The sequence below is a fragment of the Astyanax mexicanus genome, chromosome 17, assembly GCF_023375975.1.
Source record: "Astyanax mexicanus isolate ESR-SI-001 chromosome 17, AstMex3_surface, whole genome shotgun sequence".
Classification (NCBI taxonomy): Eukaryota; Metazoa; Chordata; class Actinopteri; order Characiformes; family Acestrorhamphidae; genus Astyanax; species Astyanax mexicanus.
In genome coordinates, this window is record NC_064424.1 from 14,703,856 (window position 1) to 14,726,026 (window position 22,171).

General features: G+C 36.5%; 2 protein-coding genes across 5 annotated transcripts; both read left to right on the plus strand.

Moving 5' to 3' along the window:
* The first annotated feature begins 259 nt into the window (after positions 1-259).
* On the plus strand, positions 260-11,222 carry mat2b (methionine adenosyltransferase II, beta). Of its 4 annotated transcripts, none has more exons than XM_007244542.4 (7): positions 260-367; positions 4,363-4,557; positions 4,986-5,100; positions 5,202-5,354; positions 6,506-6,699; positions 9,206-9,319; positions 10,289-11,222. In XM_007244542.4, exons 1-7 carry the CDS (start codon positions 338-340, stop codon positions 10,463-10,465), a joined length of 978 nt encoding a protein of 325 aa, XP_007244604.1. In that variant the 5' UTR covers positions 260-337; the 3' UTR covers positions 10,466-11,222. The 4 variants fall into 4 exon arrangements, with proteins under 4 accessions (XP_007244604.1, XP_007244605.1, XP_007244602.1 ...); XM_007244543.4 differs by having other exon boundaries at positions 5,208-5,354; XM_007244540.4 differs by lacking the exon at positions 260-367 and adding an exon at positions 1,536-1,826.
* A 1,031-nt stretch (positions 11,223-12,253) lies between these two features.
* Positions 12,254-20,639, plus strand: zgc:165573 (cysteine-rich and transmembrane domain-containing protein 1). The gene is made up of 3 exons (XM_007244539.4): positions 12,254-12,430; positions 17,454-17,742; positions 20,051-20,639. Exons 2-3 carry the CDS (start codon positions 17,475-17,477, stop codon positions 20,155-20,157), a joined length of 375 nt encoding a protein of 124 aa, XP_007244601.2. The 5' UTR covers positions 12,254-12,430; positions 17,454-17,474; the 3' UTR covers positions 20,158-20,639.
* The last annotated feature ends 1,532 nt before the right edge of the window (positions 20,640-22,171 follow it).

Sequence of the window (22,171 nt, forward strand, 5' to 3'; positions counted from 1 at the left end):
AAATGTTATCATATTATGAAATAAATAAATTAATAAATAATGAAAGAAAATAAAACAGAGGCTATCTCTTGCTGATATAATCCAAATTTGGGTATAAAAAAACCCCTGTGTATTAAACTCATGTTCGTAACACGTTTCAGGTACATATCTTAAATGAATTTGACTTAAAATCATGTAAAAAGTAGGGTAAAGGAAACACGGTTCTGCGTTAATAGTACGGAGAGGGACTTTTATTATTAAAGGACTGGATTGCGGAAGACAACAGCAGTTAACTGTTTAGCAGGGTTTCACTGGAGGGACTGATGCAGTACATACGAACCTACAGTCATTAAACATCATGCCTGGATTTGAGTATGGTGATTTTGAGGTAAATTCCTGGTATTTTAAAGAAAGAACAGTGAGCTTAACTATGTTCTGTTTAGGCTGCATGTCTCTTTCTCTGTATCGGTTTCGTTATGTAGGTGGTTAAGAAGGAGCTACGCTGGGAGTGTAAACTGGGATTTAGCTCTTATACTGTGTAGCTGTCTTTTTAAGATAACTAGTTAGCTAGTTGACTAGCTAGCCAAGTAAACTTTTTTTTTTCATTTGTAAATCTTATTAAAGACAGTTACACAGTTACAGTTACAGGAAAAAAACACTAGCTAAGTAAGTTAGCTAACATTGGGGCAACGGATGTTCTGTCGGGATGTGCTACCTTGTCAAAACATGATATCACACTGTACCTATGGTAAAAGCTGCTGAAATAAAACAGCGTGTAGGCTGTTTCGATCGACTAAACGCACAATTAGACTTAAAAAAAAAATGCTCGGGGCCATGTGGAGCATATTTAGCTAAATATAAGCTTAGCTAAATAAATGTATGAGATAACGTAGCTTAAAAAAAAGATGTATGTTAATTTGAACTGCAACGTTACCACTTTTATCCCGCAACTAAACAACAACAGTAAGCTTAGATTGTAGATATATTGTTGCAGATAAAAGGAAAAAAGGCAATAAAGAGTAGGATAATGATAAAAACCCCAAAAATGTATACCGGCGCAGTGCATTTAAGTAGCACGTATCGATGGGTAGCACAATTTGTCAGAACACTGGCAGTAAAACTGAAGCTAACGTTTACAAAAGGGCTAAGCTAGAAAAAAATGAACATCTGTACTGGATTTTAGAGCATTTATATTTATTTAGTAGTTTAAGCACTTTATGAATAAGTGTATTGACTTTAAAAACATTATAATTTATTAATTGCTGAATGTTTAAGGTAGTTAGCTACTGAGTTTGTTATTACTGGTCGCTTGGAAGTTATTCTTCTTATGTTTTATTATTATTATTAGAAGTAGTAGTAGTAGTAGTGTTATGCTTGCTTGCTGACTATGTGTGTTTAAAGTGTCGTTTAATTGCTGCTGCTCAATTTCCTTGTACATTATGCAATGACAATAAAGGCATCTTATCTCAAAACGTACTGCGTACATGAGTGCAGCGATGATGTGCTAGAATGGCTGCAGATGTGCGCCTGCGCCATCTGTGCAAATCCTGTCCGGATTCTGTTTTTATTAAAACGACTGCGTGTGTTGTGTTGATGATGCGCGTGTGAAAGTTTTGCTGGCGCAGGTGTGTGCGCGCGGCTGTCATGTCCTATGAATTATTCATGTGGGCGAGACTAACCCAGCTGACCTAAAGAAATAGCTCCTAGCTCTGAGATACTGTGTTAGCTGTTAAAGGCGTCATTGCTCCGTTGTCTGGGTATGGTAGAGAGAGAGCCGCACTGAGATGAGTGAGAGAGAGAAAGAGCTAAAGATACACTTCAGCCCTGGACATGTGCAGCTGGTGCAGGTAAGGCCTTCTTTTGCCACTGAGCTTCTGCTCCTGCTCTCTGCTGTCTGCTGTTAGTGAGCTTAGCTGTCAGGTTTGCTCTCTGTTTACTCTCTGTTGTTGCAGCTAATTGACTGGATGCAGCTAATGATAATTTGGGTAGTCGACTAATCTGATTATTTTTTTCAATATATGCTAACCATACACTAGACCAGTGGTTCTCAAACTGTGGTACAGGTACCACTGGTGGTACTTGAAGCATCTCGAGGTGGTAACATTACACTAGATGACCTCAGAAAAAAAATCAGCTTGCATTAAAATATTTTTAATCTTTAAAGTTTTCACCAGTAATTTTATTACAAATATTACATTGTTTGTGTTTGGTGCTTTACCCATTAATACTTGTAGGTAAGCCTACACATTAGGCGTTCACTCTCAAAACTCCAGTTTTATAATTATAAACAGCAGTTTCATCGGTCCTAGAGTAAAACCTTGTGGAATGCTACGAGATACCACATATCAACCAACAGTCACCAAAGGTTCACAGCAGTTTCTGCATTAGAGTTAATAGATAAAGAACTTATTACACACTGTAGTGACACTCGTGTTGTTTTCCTTTGTCTAAATTCTTCTGAAATACTGTATTAATCAGAAACAATAACCAACAATAAACAACTTGCCATACTAACTTACATAATTTTAAAGCAGGCAAGCTCCACACAACAGGTGAAGAACAATTGGCTAAAGATTTGAGGACCTGTAAAATGGCGTGTAGGTGGTACTTGGAAGTTGTAGTTTGGTAATTGGTGGTACTTGGTCTAAAAAGTTTGAGAACCACTGCAAAAAAGACTTTTAATAGACTAAAGACACCATCTCACATGTAAAGACAAGTCACAGATTTTTTGTCTCAGAATAAGATTTTGCAGAGAGTGAGGATCTTGCAGGGACACTATTTGCAAACTGCAACTACATTTTTTTCTGAGATTATATCTCATCATGATTCTGGTGGGGTTTAACAAGAAGTAGAACAATGGAGAATTAGAACAATGGAGCAGAAACAGAAGCACCTTTAGGACACTGCCTTTGTATTTTAATACTATGATTAATACAATGGTAAAAATTTGTTGGGTGACCTGATCTGTCTGTTTGAATTTTTTCACTTGTAAGTATACAAGGAACATAGAATAATAGAACAGCTGATTTCTCCTTATTTTGAGATCAGTTTAAACCCTTCTCTAACTCCTATGCATCTACAATCTTTTTTTCTTTTACCATATTTGGTTCTTAAGTGAAACATCTCCAGAATTAAGAATTCCAGTCCATCCAGCCGTGGATGTTTCAGATAAGAAAGTCTCCTCCAAATCTATTCTAAGTTTGTTATAGTTATCAGATTATTTGCTGAGCCTGATTCTAATTTTAGACATTTAAAGTAGTAATAAATGTGGGTGTGTGCTTACTTTTTCTTTAATAGAAAATACAATACATATAAATTACATTACTTAAATGTAATGTATAGTTGTATTACCTCCATCCTCAGTAATGTTTCAGTAAATATTAAATGTTAAGTGTTTAAAAAGAGAGAGGGTTTCCTGGTGTGTACAAGGTTATCACGTGACTTTTAAGTGCTTGGAGCGATAGGAGCACATGTACTGCTCAAATCACAGCCCATTGACCTTCATGGAGTAGATAACAGGGAGCTGTGAAATTCAGATTTCAAAAGATCAACAAGTAGTGGTTTATTATTATTTAATATTCTCCATTGTAATCTGCTAATCTCTTCATGGCCTTGAACTAATTACTTCTTAGTTGTAAATAAAGAGAAACATAAGCTTGTTCTTAAATTCATGAATAATGGTGTCAGTTGCACATTAAACTGGCGAACAATGCATCAACTATGCATACTTTTGTCTACACCAGCAGCATTTTTAAATTACTAAATGTGTTAATAGGCTGCAGACTGTATGGGTTGCAAAACTAAGCCCTTCTCTGTTAGACCAGCAAAAATAGACTGATCTGTAATAGTCATTTGTACTAATCACTGCACTGCCATGCTAGCAGTTGTTTTTTCGATCATCTGGAAGTCAAATAAAAAGTCCATTGTTATGTACAGGTGTAGTGGTATATATTATGACACACCAAATGTCATTGAAAAGAATATATCATCTCACATGATTTTGCCATGTTCCATGGAAGCTAAAGAAGCATGTGGCGGCCCCTGCATTGAAATATCTGTTTGTTCACAATGACAATTCTAGCCAAATGCTGTTGTCCTCATCATCACAGGCCTAGGGACACACAACTTTGGAAATGGAATGTCCCATTAATTTGGCACCCACCACCGGGCCATATATTCCAGTGTGGGCGTTCCCCACATGACCAGTTTGCCACACTGCGGTCCCATGACTTTTGGCATGTCAGTGCATAATCATAGATAGACATAGTCGAGAAAAACTGCTAGCTGAGAAACACTGCCACCTGACAGAAGTTTTTAGAATAGCCATATGATTGTTAGAAGGTGTTTCACAGATCTAATTCTTTGTTATGTGTTCTTCCACAGGAAGATGTGTACACCCCATACAGGCGTGTGCTTGTGACTGGCGCGACTGGTCTTCTCGGACGTGCTGTCTACAAGGAGTTTCAGAACAATGACTGGGATGCTCTCGGTTCTGGTTACAACCGGGCTCGGCCTCGTTTCCTGAGGTGCAACCTGCTGGATGAAGATGCTGTGCGAGCGGTCATTCATGACTTTCAGGTGCTTACATTTTATGCCCGTTTGAAAATGATTAATAATGTATTTGAATTACAGGGCATCTGTAAATCTTCATGAGATAAGAAATCTTGATGTTAATGATTGAGATGGGAGTGGCTACACAATCTTTTTTACTGTATATGACTAACTATTTACCCACACGTTGATTCACAAAGTTATTTTCTAGATTGTTTCACAGAAGGTAAAAGGTGCCTAAATCTTTACTTGACTCGGACGGGATTAAAATCACTGACAACCTCTTGGTAATAATTATATTACCCCATCTCCCCCGGCAAAACGAATCCTGTCCAAATGGAGCTTAAGTCTCCACAATATTTGTCACTGACATCAATGCTGCCTGCGGTCGATCATCTTTCCAGTAATGTAATGTTGCTATCTCATTGATCTTTATCTGTTGTGCACTCATGTAGCCCCATGTGATCGTGCACTGCGCTGCTGAGAGGAGGCCGGACGTGGTGGAGCATCACACAGAGGCAGCTTTGAACCTGAACGTACATGCATGTGCTACTCTGGCAAAAGAAGCAGGTTAGTCCAATGATTGACCAAGCAGTCCCTAAGAAATAAGGGAAAATAAAGCAAATTTGTCACTGAGTAATTAATGGTGTTTACTCCGTGAATGGTCATATACACAGCTGGCATCTTCCTGCTCTACATTAGTACGGATTACGTATTTGATGGACGTAACCCCCCATACGGAGAAAATGATGCACCCAACCCATTGAACATGTACGGGAAGTCCAAACTTGAGGGAGAAAGAGAGATCCTCAGACACTGTCCAGGTAGGGGAATAACATGACTTTTAATTTATTAACATTTATCCTTGTGTTTACATTTCCACTGTACTGAGAGACACTTGTAGGGTTGAAGTAAGAAGTTTTCATCTTGTGTGCTGTGACCCCCAGTGGCCTGAAGCGGTACTGCTGGGCTGTACGCCAAAAATATTGTTCTTTTTTAGTTAAAATCCTTTTAAAAATAAAAACATTGCAACAAACATATTTATTTAACTTTAAGATATGAGATATTATGTAAGTTATTTAAACCATTAGATGAAACATTATATTATGGGCAAATCCTATTGATTTTTATGGCATAGTACAGTCATATTATCAGCAAATCTAGCATGTTACTAGTTTACATAAGTCTTGAGTTTAAGTAAAATGTTTCCATCTTATTGTAACTTTCATCCATCATGGATAAATGGTAAGAGAACAGGCTCTTTTACAACAAATGTCCCTGAGGTTATTTTAGAAGTAAATTAAGTAGGCTGCATTTGGCTGTTGTGATTTATTATTATTTTTTTAATGGTTGCTTCGATTTTCATGTGGGCCTTAGAACATTTTTGATGGGTTATGTAGGCTGTGTGTTACAGAAGGTTGAAAACATCTGGATTAGGTCTTGGAGGAACAGTGACATGATTGTAAGATATTTTCTGGAAATCACCCATTAAAACTAGGGTGTATATAGCATGCATGTATTATATAGTAGTACTATTAGTAGTAACACTTGTAATTACAGAATAATTAATAGAAGTTCTGTAAATAAAAATCTTAGCAATTACTGAGTAAAAACTAAATAATATTTATTAATTACTTTATAATTATTATTCAGTTATGACTATGAATTATTCAGTGTCTACTAAGGCCAGCAGAAGCTGTGGGTCCAGCTGAACGTGTGTCTTATCCACCCAAACAGAAATAAATCATTATTTTTTTCAGCCACAGAAAATACCAGCACTGTTTTTAAACTGAGTGGGTGGGTAGTCTTAGAGCCTGCCTCCAGATTTGCTTAGCTTGAAATGTGTCGTGTCGTTTTGCTGGCAATTTTAACGGAATGAACTAATTAAAAAAATAATTATTTAATTTAATAACTCGGTTAAGATATGACTCTGTCCTTCTCTTAGGCCAATCCTTCATTTTTTTTTCCCTCCTAGGTGCTGCTATACTTCGTGTGCCCATTTTGTACGGGGAGGTGGAGAAGGTGGAGGAGAGTGCTGTAACAGTGTTGTGGGACCGTGTTCAGGAAGGGGCTGAGAGCTGCACTATAGACCACTGCCAGCAGCGCTTTCCCACCTACACAAGTGATGTGGCGCGTGTCTGCAGGAACATGGCTGAGAGGGCTCTTCAGGTGAAGACACAGCTGCTCCTGGTTTAAAGTTCTTGCTTTGGTGCTAGTCAGTTGCTGGGTTTCCATTCAAACATTTTACAAAATTATTGTTATTTTTTTAAATTATTTTGCAAAATAAATTAATAGTTTTTTTTAATAGGCTTTAGATGATTCTAATGCTGAAATTGGTATTGAAACATTTAGCTCAGGCTGCTTTTAGTAGAATCATTTTTAAAGTAATTTACCCACTTTTTATGGTGGTTGTTTGCAGTTTAAAAACACTGGGAAGGACGAGCAGTGGCTCACCTAATGAGGGCTGAAATTTCTGTGCCACCCTAAAGTTATCCACCCACTGGGTGCTCAGACACAACAGACTGTTCTGGGAAAGCAGCTTTGCTTCAGAATATCTAAAAAATCCTTTGTTTTAAAAGCTAAGGATAATGGTTTGACCATTTGTAGGGCCAGTCGTATCCTGTTACTACCACTCATGCCAACTGATAATTGGTTTACAAGCTGGACACTTGTGTGAAGTATAGGGTAGTATAGGGTTTATTATGCAGGCAGTGGGGAAACATTTGGCATAAATGTTTATGGTTGTGTATACTAGAAGTCCCTATATGGCCCTTAAATATTTTCACAATATTTCAGGGCATTTTTGCGATAGCAATAAGCTTGGTGATATAAAATCACTGTTAAATATTGTATTCATTTTAAGAATATATTACTGCAACAAAATACGAGCCCAATTCCAATGAAGTTTTGCAAATCTTTTTCAACCTATATTCCATTGAATACACTACAGAGACACAATATTTAGGGTCCAATAAGATAAACTATATCTATTTTTTAAATGTTCATTTGTTTTGAATTTGATGCTGCAACACGTTCCAAAGAAGTTGGGACAGAGGCTTGTTTACCACTGTGTTACATAACCTTTCCTTTTAACTACATTCCTTGCATTTACATGTTGAAATACGTTGTTCTTAAACTGTACTCTTTCAGGGATGTTCCCTTTATATGCAGTCATGACACTTACCTGTTTCTGGTTGACTTGTTGAACTGTGGTGTATACCCACTGATATAACTTTGTGTGGTCAAATTAAATCAATCAAATAGATTTACAGAAAAATATTTTCCCATGAATTAATTTTTATCTTATACCAATTCAAAGCATAATCAGCTGCTTTGTTCCTGGTGCTCATGACTTTAGTATCTTCATGTGATGGTCAGGCGTGTAAATAAAGCGAGTTATTGGCAACCTTCAGTGTGTGTGAAAACAATGAACTGGTGTGTCTCCACAGATGACCAGTAGATCTAAATATGACTGCTGTTTTGGAAACACTAAAACAAGCAGATTACTGGCTGGACTTGCTGCCTGGCAAATGTGATTGCTTGCATTGCTTCCAGCATGTAAAGGCCCTGGCATGTTTTGTGTGTAAAAGGAGAGGATGGCTGCCATCTAGCTGCAGAAGTGAACAGTAGGACTATACTATATGCTAAAGTATGAATGCAGGAAATGGATACCACAGCTATCACACTCACACTAAACTAACCACAATATATGTGGTCTTTTATCATTATATACATTTGCTATTTTTAATTATTAGTCTTTTACAACATTATTACTTTATATTCTAATATAAAAAGGCCTAAAAGTTTTGTTCCTGGGCCAAGTTAAAGGTACTTCACACTTACAGCTTCTTACAAAAATGAACCACCTTTATTTTAAAGTGATTCACAAGTTCACAAGAATGAACACTTAGATCCTAGACATGAAAGAGCTGTGGACCGTTGAATCAGTGATGAACAAGTTGCAGGAGTTTAGCAATCAGGAAGCTCATTACAAAATCAGCTAAAGTCTGAGATGTGTTCATGTGGAGCATCCAGGGAAAGCTCGTCATTGTACTGGGAAGTAAAAGGCAAATGAAGGGTGATTAAAAAGTTCCAGAAATGCTGGATATGATTCAGTGATTAGGGTTTCATTTACAAATGTGTATGTACAAAATGTGCATATTGGTATGTTTCAGCTTACTGGAGAAACAGTTTGAGTATAATTAAACATTCATTACAAATACATTCTAACATAGATATGCATAGATATGTATCTTCTGAATGGTTTGTCATTCTTTTTTTATTATTTCTGTTTAACTATCAATTTTAAGTCTGTATGAAAGACTTAGGTCTGTATGAAACACTTGTTACCCAAATTATAGATTAAAAGTAAGCTATTTGATAGATAATGTTTGTATATTGTCTACCCAATGGTCTGCATAGTTAAATAGTCTTTATTTTTATCTTTCTAGTTGGTTATACATACTTGTAAAAAAAATGATCAAATCAAAGTCCTCTTGGTTGATTACTTTTCACCAGCCACAAAAATGGAATAAAAAAGAAGACATGAGTTTCCCATACGAAATTTAACTCTGAAAGACAAATCGGCAAACTGATTAGTGTATACAAGTCAGTTTCCCTGCTCTGTCCTGGTCTCATCATCATGTTTTGTCAATATGGTTGTGTCTCACTGTAGGACCCATCCTTGCGAGGGATATTTCACTATTCGGGTAAAGAGCAGATGACTAAATATGAGATGGCCTGTGCCATTGCAGATGCGTTTAACCTGCCCAGCAGTCATCTTATACCGGTAAGTCTTTTTTTTTTTATAGTTCAAGTAAATAGTGCACTGTGTTTCAGATGTTCATGTGATTTTTATTCTGATAAGAAATTATAAGATGAGGACATTGTCGGAGCATTTAGGCATTATGTAGGCAGGTCATATCAAGCCTATTGATTTGTAAGGTGCTAAGAAAATGTTGATAGCCTTAAATATTGCAATCTTATGTTTTGCAAGACTGTATTGTTACTCAAAAACACAATATTGATTTTATTGAACACTTTACGGGCCACAGATTCTGGGCTATAATTTAGTAGTCAGGGTTTCATTAAAGTAACCTACAGTCATGATACACATATATCATCTATTAGTGAATAATCCAGCTCCAGTAAATCCAGTTTACTTTCTGTTTTTGTTTGCCTGTAGGTAGTGGTTCTTTTCTTTTATTTTCTATCTTTTCTAGATTTTTACATATCAGTGTTTTTTGTGTGACAATTTTCATAAAAAAGATATAATGAATTGTAACGCCTGTAATGTGATTCATAGCATATTACCAGGTTCTTGCCAATACAGCCTTAATGAGTTGGATTTGTGTGATAATAATTTATATAACTAGTAATGTGTTTAAAAATTATACATCCACTTTCTTGAATTTTCTATAACCAGTCTGACCGGTGATGCTGTATTTTCAAATATGTAAACTGATAACTTCCTAGATCTTGATTTTTCAGTATCACTGTCACATTACCAGTGATTTTTTGTGCAGGCTTAGACGAAGTCTAAGACTGTTGTGGAAACAAAGTGTATTTTGGAAATACTCTACAGCTTCCATTACACTGGCACTTCAGCAAACAAACAGTAAATAATAGGTGACTATTTTGCTGGGTTACATTTTTACCTTACTGATACCAAATTCCCATTACAATGATTCATATTTATGTTTTTACTGGATTTACTAGTTTTTATGTCATCTGTTTGTGTTTGTGTGTGTTTCCGTAGCTGACCGAGCAGCCTGCTGGTGCTGGAGCCCAGAGGCCACAGAATGCACAGTTGGAGTGCTCTCGTCTAGAGCTGCTTGGTTTAAGTGTTGAAGCCACCCCCTTCAAGACGGCTGTAAGAGACAGTCTGTGGCCCTTCCTCCACGACAAACGCTGGAGACAGACCGTCTTTCACTGAAGCAGCACAAATACATTCCTGATTATAGCTTATAACAGACCTGTTCTTGTTTCACATTTGATATTATTTGAATAGTGCGCTGAATTATTGCTAACCACTCAGCATTTTACCAACTATTATTGTTTGTTTGCGCGTATTGCACTATGGAGTCTTGGCTCAAAGCGTATGCTTTACTTACATGAAGATAATCTTTTGTCTCTGTATGAAAATGGCTCTTTAGCAGTATTCTACCCTGAAGTTTGTGAGATGCTGAATGTTTGTGGGATTGTTTAAGATTAAGACTCACATCAGCATTTCACCTGAAGAACTTGCTCTTGAAAAACACTGCAACGCTTCACAACCAATCCTACATTATTTAGCTGATTAGCTTTCACTGCTACAGAAACAGACAAGTGAGTGTGATTATGCAGTACATGTCTAAACCTATAAAAGTACACAAGCAAATAAACGGTACATATTAGCTTTAGAATCATGTTCCTTGTCCCTGCTTTTCACTTTTTTAGCAAATCCAGATGATCATATTAGAAATGGAATGCACTGGGAATGCTTGGGATACTTGCTTTAGGTTGAAGAATCTTTACTTGAGTCTTTGTTTTGGAAGCTTTTATTTTCTTTATTGCCCACAAGCGCGCAGTGAAGACAAGGTCGACTGTTTATTTGAGTTATATGATGAACTTTTGGACCTATATGTTCTGACCTTTTGGACCACACTGTTGTAAATAAATGTCCTGCTGAAATAAACATTAAGCTTAAGGCAGCCGTTACTGTTTCTTATGTTATTACTTATGTAACTTGGAGTGACTGTTGGAAAGTGTTTAGTATTTTATCAGTTAAGCTTTTTAAATGTGGTAGGAGGGGTTTAGTGGCTAACTTGCTCCTAACCTTTCTCATACCCACATACTTTCCACGCCACTGGTCATGTGGAATTGACTGTGTGTGTGTGTTGTGTTTGGTTAAGACCTTACCTTGTGAGGACATTTTGTGTGGTTCTCACAAAAGCCAAGCCTTTTTGTTTATTTAGTCATTTATAATTATATTATAAACAAAAATCTAAATGAATGTTTTTTTTCAGTTCATGTTCATTTACATAAGAACGAACATCCTCAATATTGTAGCTGGTCACGTATGCACCTTTGTACAAACAGAGCAGACTGTGACAAATGGGATGTTAGTTAAAGCTTATGACTTATATGTTATTTAAAAATATCAGCACTAATTGCCAAAAAGGGTGCCATTACATTATAATGCTATAATATTCTGTATATATAAAAAAACTCCTAAGAGTTGGCAATGTTGTTTGATGTATGTATGCAGTTTTTACTGATACAGTATAAATTGCATACTGGTAAAGTATAAATTACAGTATTAAAAACAGTATAGTATAATTTACAGCAATGTTGTTTGATGCAATTTTTACTGGTACAGTATATCATCCAACATAAAGCAAGCAGAGAGAGAGAGTGTGTGTGTGTGTAAGAGAAATAAAGAGATTGTGTGTGTGAGAGAGGGAGAGAAAGTGTGTGAGAGTGAGATAGAAAGAGAGAGTGTGTGTGAGAGTTAGATAGAAAGAGAGAGAGTGTGTGTGTGTGTGTGTGTGTGTGTGAGAGAGAGAAACGGAGAGTGTGAGAGAAACAGGGGGGTGAGAAACCCCCCCTTCCTTGCCTCCCACCGCTCTGGCCTCACTTGGGAGTGCCGAGTCACTGGGTGAGTGGGCGGGGCCTGCGTTACGTCGTCGCTTCCTATTGGTCGGGCTAGCTGCTCGTCTGCTCGCTCTAGGTCCTGTGGTATCGCGCCCCAAGCGGCCAGTGCTGTTTACTCCAGTGTGCTGGTGAAACGGGGAGGACGGACCCGGCCGGACTCCTGCAGTAACAGTGTAAGAACACCACCATAACGGGAATAAACAAACGGAACGGACCAGAGCTCGACTGACGCACTTTATCAGCAGTACCAGACGTTAAACTACAGGTAAAAACTATTTTAAACCTCGCCTTTTCTTTTTACTGGGGGCTTCAGTTAACCCCTCTCCTCTACCTGGGTCTCGTGTAACTGCGCAGTCTGTGCACTTTTCTGAGGGTCGCTGTGTGTTTGGTGTGTTTGGTGCCGTTTCCATCCCTCCCGGCCCTCTCCCACACTATCACTGACCGACCAGAGCCTGGACCGGGCCTCCTCCTCCTCCCCATGGTCTTAAATCCGCCCGGTTCCCACAGAGCAACGAACAGCGCACCTCTTTAACCAGGCTAACTGCGTCTACACACTTTCCCTTTCTGCTCTAAACCCTAAAGTTAATGTTTAGCCTGTACTTTCCCCATGTCCTGTTTGGTGGTTTCCCGTCGTGTAGTTAACTGTATTATTTGCGAGGCCCGGTTCCCTGTCCTCCTGACATCTAGCTTTACTAACCCTATCTATCTGTCTGCTCAACAATCACCTGCTTGTTGTTGAGAATTGAGCACAAAATCACCCCATTCGCCTCATTTTCAGCCCTGAACACTGCTGCATTCACTCACAAATGCAGTTCATCTGCCTCAGTGTTGAGAAAAGCAGGAACAATAGCTATATACAAGTGCTGAGAAGTTAAAGAGTCCCTATGGCTGTCTTATGGCAGCCTAAAAAAGTTTAAATCCTTTTCTAAAGAGTGTTTTACACTATTTATCCACATTTCAAATGCCTGCCCATTGGCAAGCTGTTTTAGTCTAAAATGACACCATCTGTAACCTACAATTCCAATTCCAAACCCAATATTTAGCTACTAGTAAAAAAAAACAAATTCAAAAACCAAATTTAAAAACCATGTAATGCGTTTTTCAGTAGTATAAAGTCTAATTTCAAATATCGGATACAAAATGTTTACTTGCAGTAAAAAATAGATGATGACTAAATTAAATAGATTTAAAACAATATATCCTTAATGTGATTCTGACTAGTCACATGTTACCATTAATTTAAATGCAAGAAAAACACAGTTATATGTAGTTATATACATATACAACTATATATATATATATATATATATATATATATATATATATATATATACACACGACTTATATACCTATAATGTTATTATAATAACTAGTCAAACATTCGATGATAGAGTTCTAAACCTGCATACATTCTAAATAAACATTTCTACTAGTCAGAAATGCACTAGAAATATTTTTAAATTATCATTTGTACTAGTTAGAATTAATTTTGGCTTTTGTGGAGTCTAGATTTAGAATGAACTAAAATTGAGATAACAGCGATTACAATTTATACCAGTAAAACTGTCAATTTTGTCATGTAACAAAGCTTTGATTTTATTGCTAGTAAACATTTCATAGCTGATATCGGAAATTAGACTGAGCAATACTACTAAATCTGCATTGCAGAGAGCTGTAATGTTTACTACAAAAAATGTAATTCATAGATTTTAATAAAATTCTTATTATTATTAAAACCTGAATTGCAGACACAGAAAATAAAATTTTTAAGATGTAAAACTGCACATTTCCTACCACATTTGTACTAGTCAAAACTAAATTACAGTTGTGGTATCTGGAATTACGATTTATACTATAATAAAAAGTGTATTGTGTATGGATATCTGTAACTGGATTTTTTTTCCTTGGTAAATCATAGATAGAATGACAATCCACGTAAATCAGAGGTAAACATTGATTGGTCTGAATTACCTTAAAAACACGTCTTCCTAATAATACGTATAGACTAAATTGCTTTTAATTTTATTGCTAGTAAACATTCAGAGCTGATATCTAGTAAAATCTACATTAAAGAGATCTGTAATTTGAGTTTTTTTTATTAGTACAACTTGTACTACTGATATCATTTTAGGCGAAAATGTCTTTCCGTACGATCCTTTTTTTTCTTCATATATTTAGTTTTACATATATACCGTGGGAGGGGCAGCTGTTTAGTTAAAGCTAAAATCAAAAGTAAATGATAGATTAAAAAAACACACTAACATTAAACTTTACAAAACTGAGAAACAAATGTTGTGTGTATTTTTGTGTAATTAAGTGTTAATGCAGCCTTTAGCCTGTATCAGCTGCTCTTTTATCACCACTGCCTGTACTGTCCATTAGGTTAATAATTCACCACCACTAATGAGAGCTACTCACCATGGTTTTATCTAGACTACATATTGCCTTAGACAAAGCCTTCAGAGAAAAGGAACTGGTGTAGGCTACCACATGCCGAGTCATTGTATGTCAATGGTCATTACTGACATCATGTCCATACTTATGGATCGGTGACGCACAGTGTTCTCGTTCATGGGGATTTTACACTTACTCTGATTGAGTTTACCATGTGGAGAGGCATGGGTTTAATCATGAGACATTGGGTCTGTGGTGGTTAGGCAGGAAACCATTGGTATTTTCTACAATAATCTTGTTTTATAATAAATATTAACAATAATAGGCGTTGTTTATCATTTTTTTCACTTCAAGTGTAAATCAAGGTGCTTTATAATACAAATAAAAGTAGTAATAAAAGAATATGACAACATAAAAATGTGAAAAGCAATAAGGAAAAGGATAGAAAAGTGTGCAAAATAAAAGCATAGAAGGCTAGTAATATAGTAAAAACAAGGAAACATAAACAAACATGAACAGTAGTTAAATGCTAAAGAAAAGATTTTCTTCTCAAAGCATTAAACAGAAATCTTCTTCTCCAGAATAAATATGTATTATATTTTCAGCTTCAAAACATAAAATGTGGAGGTTTCTTTAGATATTAAGGAAATATTCTGCGTGTCAATTCAGCATTGGCAGCTACAAATGGTGCATCAGTAGCAACTCCAGCTGCTGCTATAGTGCTAACGTTTACTTTAGTATTGATCAACAGTTTAGTTTTGCCCATTTTACACTACACGACTTTCACTCCAGCTGTCAGCTCCTACTGTACCAAATTCTGCAGACTAGAGCCAACTAGCACAGAATCCCCACAACTGGAAAATCAGGATAAAAGATGTTTAGTGTGACCCCAGCTTAAGTCACAACGGAGGAATACATGGTCCACAGTGGTTTATTATGTCAGCAGTAACCTGCGTGACAGACATATACACCAGAAACTGAAATTTTGACTGTATATTGATTTCATTTAATTATAAATATGATTATACATTCCTGAATTTAACCTGACAACCTGGGTAGTGCGGGGCAGGTGGGGCAACTCTATCCGGTGTTTTGAATTCTGACTGCAGTAGCCATATTGCTTACTTGTTGTCATTTAATACATATTGTTCATTCTCTCTAGTTTCAAATGTGGAATATGGAAAAGGCCAGTACAATCTGAGCTCAAACTAGCAGTAAAAATGTTGTAATCGATCCTAAAAGAAACTGGTGTAAACTGGTGTAATATGACCTTGTTAACTCGCAATCATCATCATCACTGTATTTTGGGTGTTTATGTTTTGAATGCTCTAAAACAAATGTGTTTTGTGATGATATACTACGTAGTTCACACCTGCCTGAACCTCATTTGAAATTCAAAATACTAGAGCACCAAATAAATAGCCAGGCTTGTGTTTTCACAGATTTGAGCACAGGTTGCTCTGGCTGCTGTGACCACAAAACCTACACAAGCACATCCGCTAATCATTAATAGCTGACTGACTGTCAATAAGCAGCCACAATGAGCTATTTTATATGGGCAAAAATTTGTTAAACTGTTTTTCAGATTTTCAACACGAGTACTGTCTTTATAATATTACTAATCGAAAAGGTACTAAAAGTAGATATGTTATAATGTTCTGTTTTATGGTAATGGATATTCAAATGACATTTACAGTAGGTGTGGGATAGAGAAGGCTATATAAGGTCACAGGTAATGACTGCACACTTTTATTGACACATTATCTAAAAGCTGATTTAAATCATATGTTTGCTTGTAGTGACTCACGTGTACTTGGCTATTCTCTTGCTTTTGCTCACTCATTTGCAGCATGTGGTTTATCAGCTAGCACTTGTGTGAGTGAGGCTGACTACTGAGTGTAAGAAAGTATCAATGATATCCTCGATGACTAAAACACCTACTTATCTTACTTACATAGATTTTTTGATTTAGGACTTATTCAAAATGGAGCACTAATGGAGTTACCCCTCTTGCAACTCTGAATTTTAATGACATCAACAATATTCACACATACACTCACACGCCAAAGGTCATGGACAGGAACTAGTACCGTGTCACATGACAGTTGTAAAACATTGCACTTACTTGCGGCATATGCATGTGGGGCCTCCTGTATTGAGTGTGGATGAGACAAGACAACACAAGTATATAAAGCGTACTTGTGTTGGGCTTAGGGATGGAATGTGGCTTTTGCCTTTACCTCATCCATTTTTAATATTCAAGCAGATAAACCATTTACCACACAATACCACAGTAGTGGTATTCTAATAAATATATCACAACTAGAGCTATTATAATCATTCATTTACCCCATTAGAGCTATTCTAATCATACATTTACATCAGTAGTGTTATTTTAATCATACAGTAATGATACATTTACATCAGTAGAGGTATGCTAATCATAATTGTAGCTTACTAAAGCTGTTTTATCCATAACTTTACCCAAATAGTTAGTACATGCCTAAAAGAAATGTATACATTTATGAAGTAGTTATGAGTCAGTCTATCTATCTTTTTTCCACTAGTTCCGAGGTTGAGTCTATAGCCTCCCTGGGCTACAGCCATATTGACAAGTTAGAATAACAAACAATCCATTTCAATGCTTATCTGAAAATCTCCTGGTGCTTGTGAGGCAGCTGTAAACAAACCCAATCAGACATTGATAAGAGACTGCTGTAGTTTAACAAAGGCCATGGTGAAAACTCCTAAAGGGGCGTGAGCTCATCTTTAACTAAAATGAGAAGTGAGACACCCTACGCCTTCTCAAAATGCACAACATGTATAGGGTGTTAGGTCACAGTGTATGTACTGAAAGCCTATGCTAAAACAGGGTGTGTTTCTTATGTCTTCAGGTGGCCTCTTCTTGTGTATAAATGAATTACGATCATCCTCCCCCATACACCGGCCCTGGCCCTGCGGCCCCAGGGTACCCGCCACCAAATGCTCCCGGTTACCCTCCACAGGGTTACCCACCTCAGGGCTACCCCGCACCAGCCTACCCTGTTCCCACAGATCAACAGCCTTACCCCAACTACCCTCCAGGACCTCCTGGACCATACCCAGTCCAGCCGGGTTATCAGGGATATCAGGTACCCCCCCAACCGTATGGACCAGGGTATGGGGAGCCACCTAAAAACACAGGTAAGCTGTTCACAGGTTTTTGCTCATTTTTATAAAGTAATATACTATATACTATTATATATTCCCCCTGTGTAGTAATACAGCCTGTACTACAAGTACATTAGGCAGTGAAATGTACACTGTGAATATATCTAGTCTGAACAGTAGCTCATATGTTTATTGTTTTTTAAATACATATTTAAATGCAAAACAAGTTGCACAATAAGAGGAGTTTATTTAATATAGGCTATATTAAAACAAAGGTGAATCCGCTTTGACAGTAGGTAGGGATAGCATGGCATTTTGCATAGTCTCAATGTTAGTAGCGTCATTATAACAATAGAATGCAAATATTGCCATATGCTGTCTTACAATTTATAAAAGGTCACAGTTGCTCCAAAAGAAAAAAAAAAACATATCTTGTGTAATGACCCGTGTACCATTTGTTTGTAAAGAATATATGTACCATTACACCCCTACCACCACTGAAACCCTCCCTCACTGCTTTTATTCGTTTTTTCTTCTTCTCACTGGCTTTTTGTTTGTAATCGAGCTGTTGTTCATACTGAGTCATATCATGCATGTGGGTATGTGGAATATTAATTTTATATATTGAAGTGACTCAAAACTAATTTGTGAGTGTCACATTCATTGTGTTATAAACAGATAACACAGCTGTGTCACTGATCAGAACTCCCATAAAGAGCTCCCTTTGAATGATCTCTTCACTTTTTTTTATCCAACTTTGCCATTAAATAATGTGGAATAAAAGTAAACAAACTATTAGGCTATTAAGCTGCTTATTAGTGTATTATCCAATTGCTTATATATTTTTTTCTTTAAACCTTAATATTATAGCTGTCATACTTCTGTCACTTATCCTTTGCTATATTCAGATCCAATGAGGTAAAGACATAGAGGCACAGACACAAAACTGGCCGCTGTCTAAATAATTACCAAGATAACATTGCCATGTGGGGCCTGTTTGGGTAGCCCAGCTGGAAAAAAAAATTGTCCACATGTTCCATGTTGGTCCCACATATGGATGTCAGTGATGGGTGCCATTAGGGTCAGTGATGGGACTATAGGAGGGATTAAACATGGGCCCCATCTGAGTTGTACACTACAGCCCTGGTGGGACCCATAACAGATTAAGGTGGTCTGTGATTATGTAACCCACCTTGCCCACATTTCATCTATGTGAGCATGGCAAAACATTGCAATGCGATACAATGCAAGACAATATCAATAATAATGTCTTACACCCCTAGTATGGACCTGTATGTAGAAAAGTGTGCCATTATAATATTTCCTGATCTAATCACTCACACATTTGTGCTAGCAACAATCACAAGTTTCTGAATTCAGGAATTAATTATGGGCATTAAGTATGCATTCACTGCTTGGCTGATTTTCATTCAACAATCAGCTATTTACCTTTGAAGTACCTCAGTGCTGTACACAAAACTGTGCACTCAGGATCTCTGGGCCATGATGGCAACTGTTAGACTGTGGCAGTCATTTTTGTTTTATGTGACACATAGATCCTTTACTGTGAAGCTAATTTACACACTGACCACAAACAGGAACTCATGCTGTATGATATTGGAGTCAGCAGCCCATTGTTGTTTAACTGAAAGTTAAAATAATGTGTCCTTCATTTTCTCTCTGTCAGTACTGGTCAGCAGTAGTGTAGAAACACAAGCTCCAAATGAGGCTCAGATCAGATTACACACTAGAGGCCTGCAGTGCTACAGATCTTACTTGTGGCTGATTAAAAAACATTACAAACTGCGTAAGCAGCTTGGCAAGTGTAATCTTATTCACATGGTGATCTTTACGTGGTTTCTTTACAGATGATTCCTTTATGTATGAAGAAACAGCAAACTATCTGTTGTAGGAAAGATAATACTTATTATTGTAGTATGGGACATGAGTGTGTTAAAAGGTTGCACCACCATTAGAAACATGAAAATTATTTAGGTTAGGAAGTAAAATGTAAAAGTGAATTGGTTTGCAACACAACCATTGATTTCAAATGCTTATTGACTTCAGTCTATTGAGGACAAATTATATTCTCATTATTATATTGTTACATATTGTATTGTTGTTGACAGACAAAAAATGTTTTCTCAGTTTTAAAATTGTCAACACTTTGTGAACCTGGGAATTAACTGTTTTATTTTGTTTAAATTCCATAATAAACTAATGTATGAAAAATTCCAATTTTGAAGTTGTTTTTGCATAACAGTGAGTAGGGCTGGGACAGCTCCTGAAATAATCAACGTAATTATTTTCAGATACTTATGAGTGAGCTTTGTTTCTCCAGTGTACGTGGTGGAACAGGGGCGGCGAGATGATTCTGGAGAGCAGGCATGTCTGACTGCCTGCTGGACGGCGCTGTGCTGCTGTTGTCTGTGGGATATGATGACCTAACCTGACCTCACCAATCCCTCATCTGTAAAGACCTTTCCCTCCATATTTATGTATGGCTGCAGCAAAATCAACTCCTGATCTAAGAAAAGGAAATGAATGATTTTTTGTTTCAGGTGTTTTTTTTTTTTTGTATTCCACTTGTGAATACTCCTTTTCACTCCTTCAGTGACTTTAATGCTATGTACTGAGCAATATTTATAGATGAAATGCAATCTTATTTCTAGAAGAATGTTAAACTGATCTTTTTTTTTATTTCTGTAGAGATTAACTAACACTGTTATTAGATAATTAATATATGCCTAGAAAATTGTAAAAAAGAAAAAAAAAGAAAAGAAAAAAGATTTAGATAAGACGCATGGCCAGCGTGGTGGATGAATGTTTTGATCAGTCTGCAGAATGAAGCTTTTGTGGAAAATGACTGTTAAAGAAACTGCTGTCCAAATTGAAAGTAATTTCTCCTCATTAAAATGTCCTGAATTAAAGCTTGTCATTTTTATAATTTTTAATTAGATTAAACTTACAGTGAAAAACACCTTCTGGATAAGTGTGCTTAAAACACATTAAAATATTAATTTCATAATACATTCAAGAACAAAAAAACAACAAAAACAATAAAAACAGGACAAGGACCATTTTTTAGAGTAAGACAAACAAAAGCACTGTAGCCAACAGATGTGATAGAACCAAATAAACAAGCAGTTAAACTATATTAAATGTTTTATAAACAACCAATAACATCAGTTGTTTTTGGTACTATTTTTGTGCATGCAGGTATTAGCAGTAGTTTAGCTAGTACATGATTAACTCCAGTGTCACCAGTGATTGATTTAAATGATTTAAAAGGATGCAAATTTGGCAGGGCGAGGTAAACTTGATGTAAAGATAAAATACATGTGGCAACTCTAAATTCAAACTATAGGAGATAGAAGTATTTGCAGGGCAATTCTCAATAAATATTACTAAACTTATCTTCAGAACAGACTTTCGACTTTTATGAATATTTAAGATCTCACCTCTCTGGGTCTGTTATGGAATCTTCATTTCTGCAACTTTTGCTTCACTTTATTTAGATGGTCTATTATAGATGCCTCAAAGATGCTCACCTATTGTTTACTTACATTCAAACGCATGTCTTTTTAACTCTAACTTAAATATAAATGTTTCTCTATAGGACTTACTCCTAAACCTAACCCTTACCTAAACCATATATCAACCCTAAAACCTTACCCTGACCAAAAGTTTAAGCACAGCACTCTTGTGTATTTCCCCAAACACTCCTTGCTCATGTAATGCTCAGTTCACAGTAAGTCATTTCCATTAGTGTAAACCTACCCGCCGCTGCCTGTACTATTTTTAAAGCCGTGGTGTGTGCTTCTCCTCTCACCATAGCACCACCAATCCAACAGGCCCACAGCAGAGGCCCCTCAGGACAGAGCAGGTGATCCAGGTGATAGACTATCATGTGGGTGCGTTTGATGGTATAAGAAGTCATTATAACTAGAGCCTGCTGCTCATCTAAAGATGGAACAGTCTGGTGTGTTTTCATCTCCCCAAACAATCAAACGTCTGTAACACTTTAAAATAAAGGTCACAAATAACAGTACTTACAACAGTAGTAAATATTGTTAAATGCTTAATTAATGTCTCAACCAATTATTAACTGCCACTACTTTGAACATTACTAAATTGTAATACTTAAGAATATTGTAAATACTAATAATAATTCACCAAACTTCATTACTGATTAGTTTGATCTAGCTTTATGTATTTTTGTTTTGTCCTGATTAAAGAAAATATACATTGTGACACTTTGTCTCAACATGTAAACATCATATCATAAGTTTCTTTTTATTTAGGCTCAGGTTTACATTAAGGGGGTGTCTGTAACATATTTAAGATAAAATAAGATATTAAAGGTATAAAGCTTATATGAAGGGCTTATGTCCTTTTTGATCTTGTGAAAGAATATCTAATATTGTTAAATACCCATTTGTGAATCTCTTCAGGTTAGTCT

What these genes read in the sequence shown, in the direction of transcription:
- mat2b (XM_007244540.4), top strand. Translation starts at nt 1,764, where the DNA reads ATGAGTGAGAGAGAGAAAGAGCTAAAGATACACTTCAGCCCTGGACAT. An exon ending in GACATGTGCAGCTGGTGCAG is followed by an intron (nt 1,827 to 4,362) that starts GTAAGGCCTTCT and finishes GTTCTTCCACAG; the next exon opens with GAAGATGTGTACACCCCATA. An exon ending in GATCCTCAGACACTGTCCAG is followed by an intron (nt 5,355 to 6,505) that starts GTAGGGGAATAA and finishes TTTCCCTCCTAG; the next exon opens with GTGCTGCTATACTTCGTGTG.
- zgc:165573 (XM_007244539.4), top strand. Translation starts at nt 17,475, where the DNA reads ATGAATTACGATCATCCTCCCCCATACACCGGCCCTGGCCCTGCGGCC. An exon ending in GGAGCCACCTAAAAACACAG is followed by an intron (nt 17,743 to 20,050) that starts GTAAGCTGTTCA and finishes TTGTTTCTCCAG; the next exon opens with TGTACGTGGTGGAACAGGGG.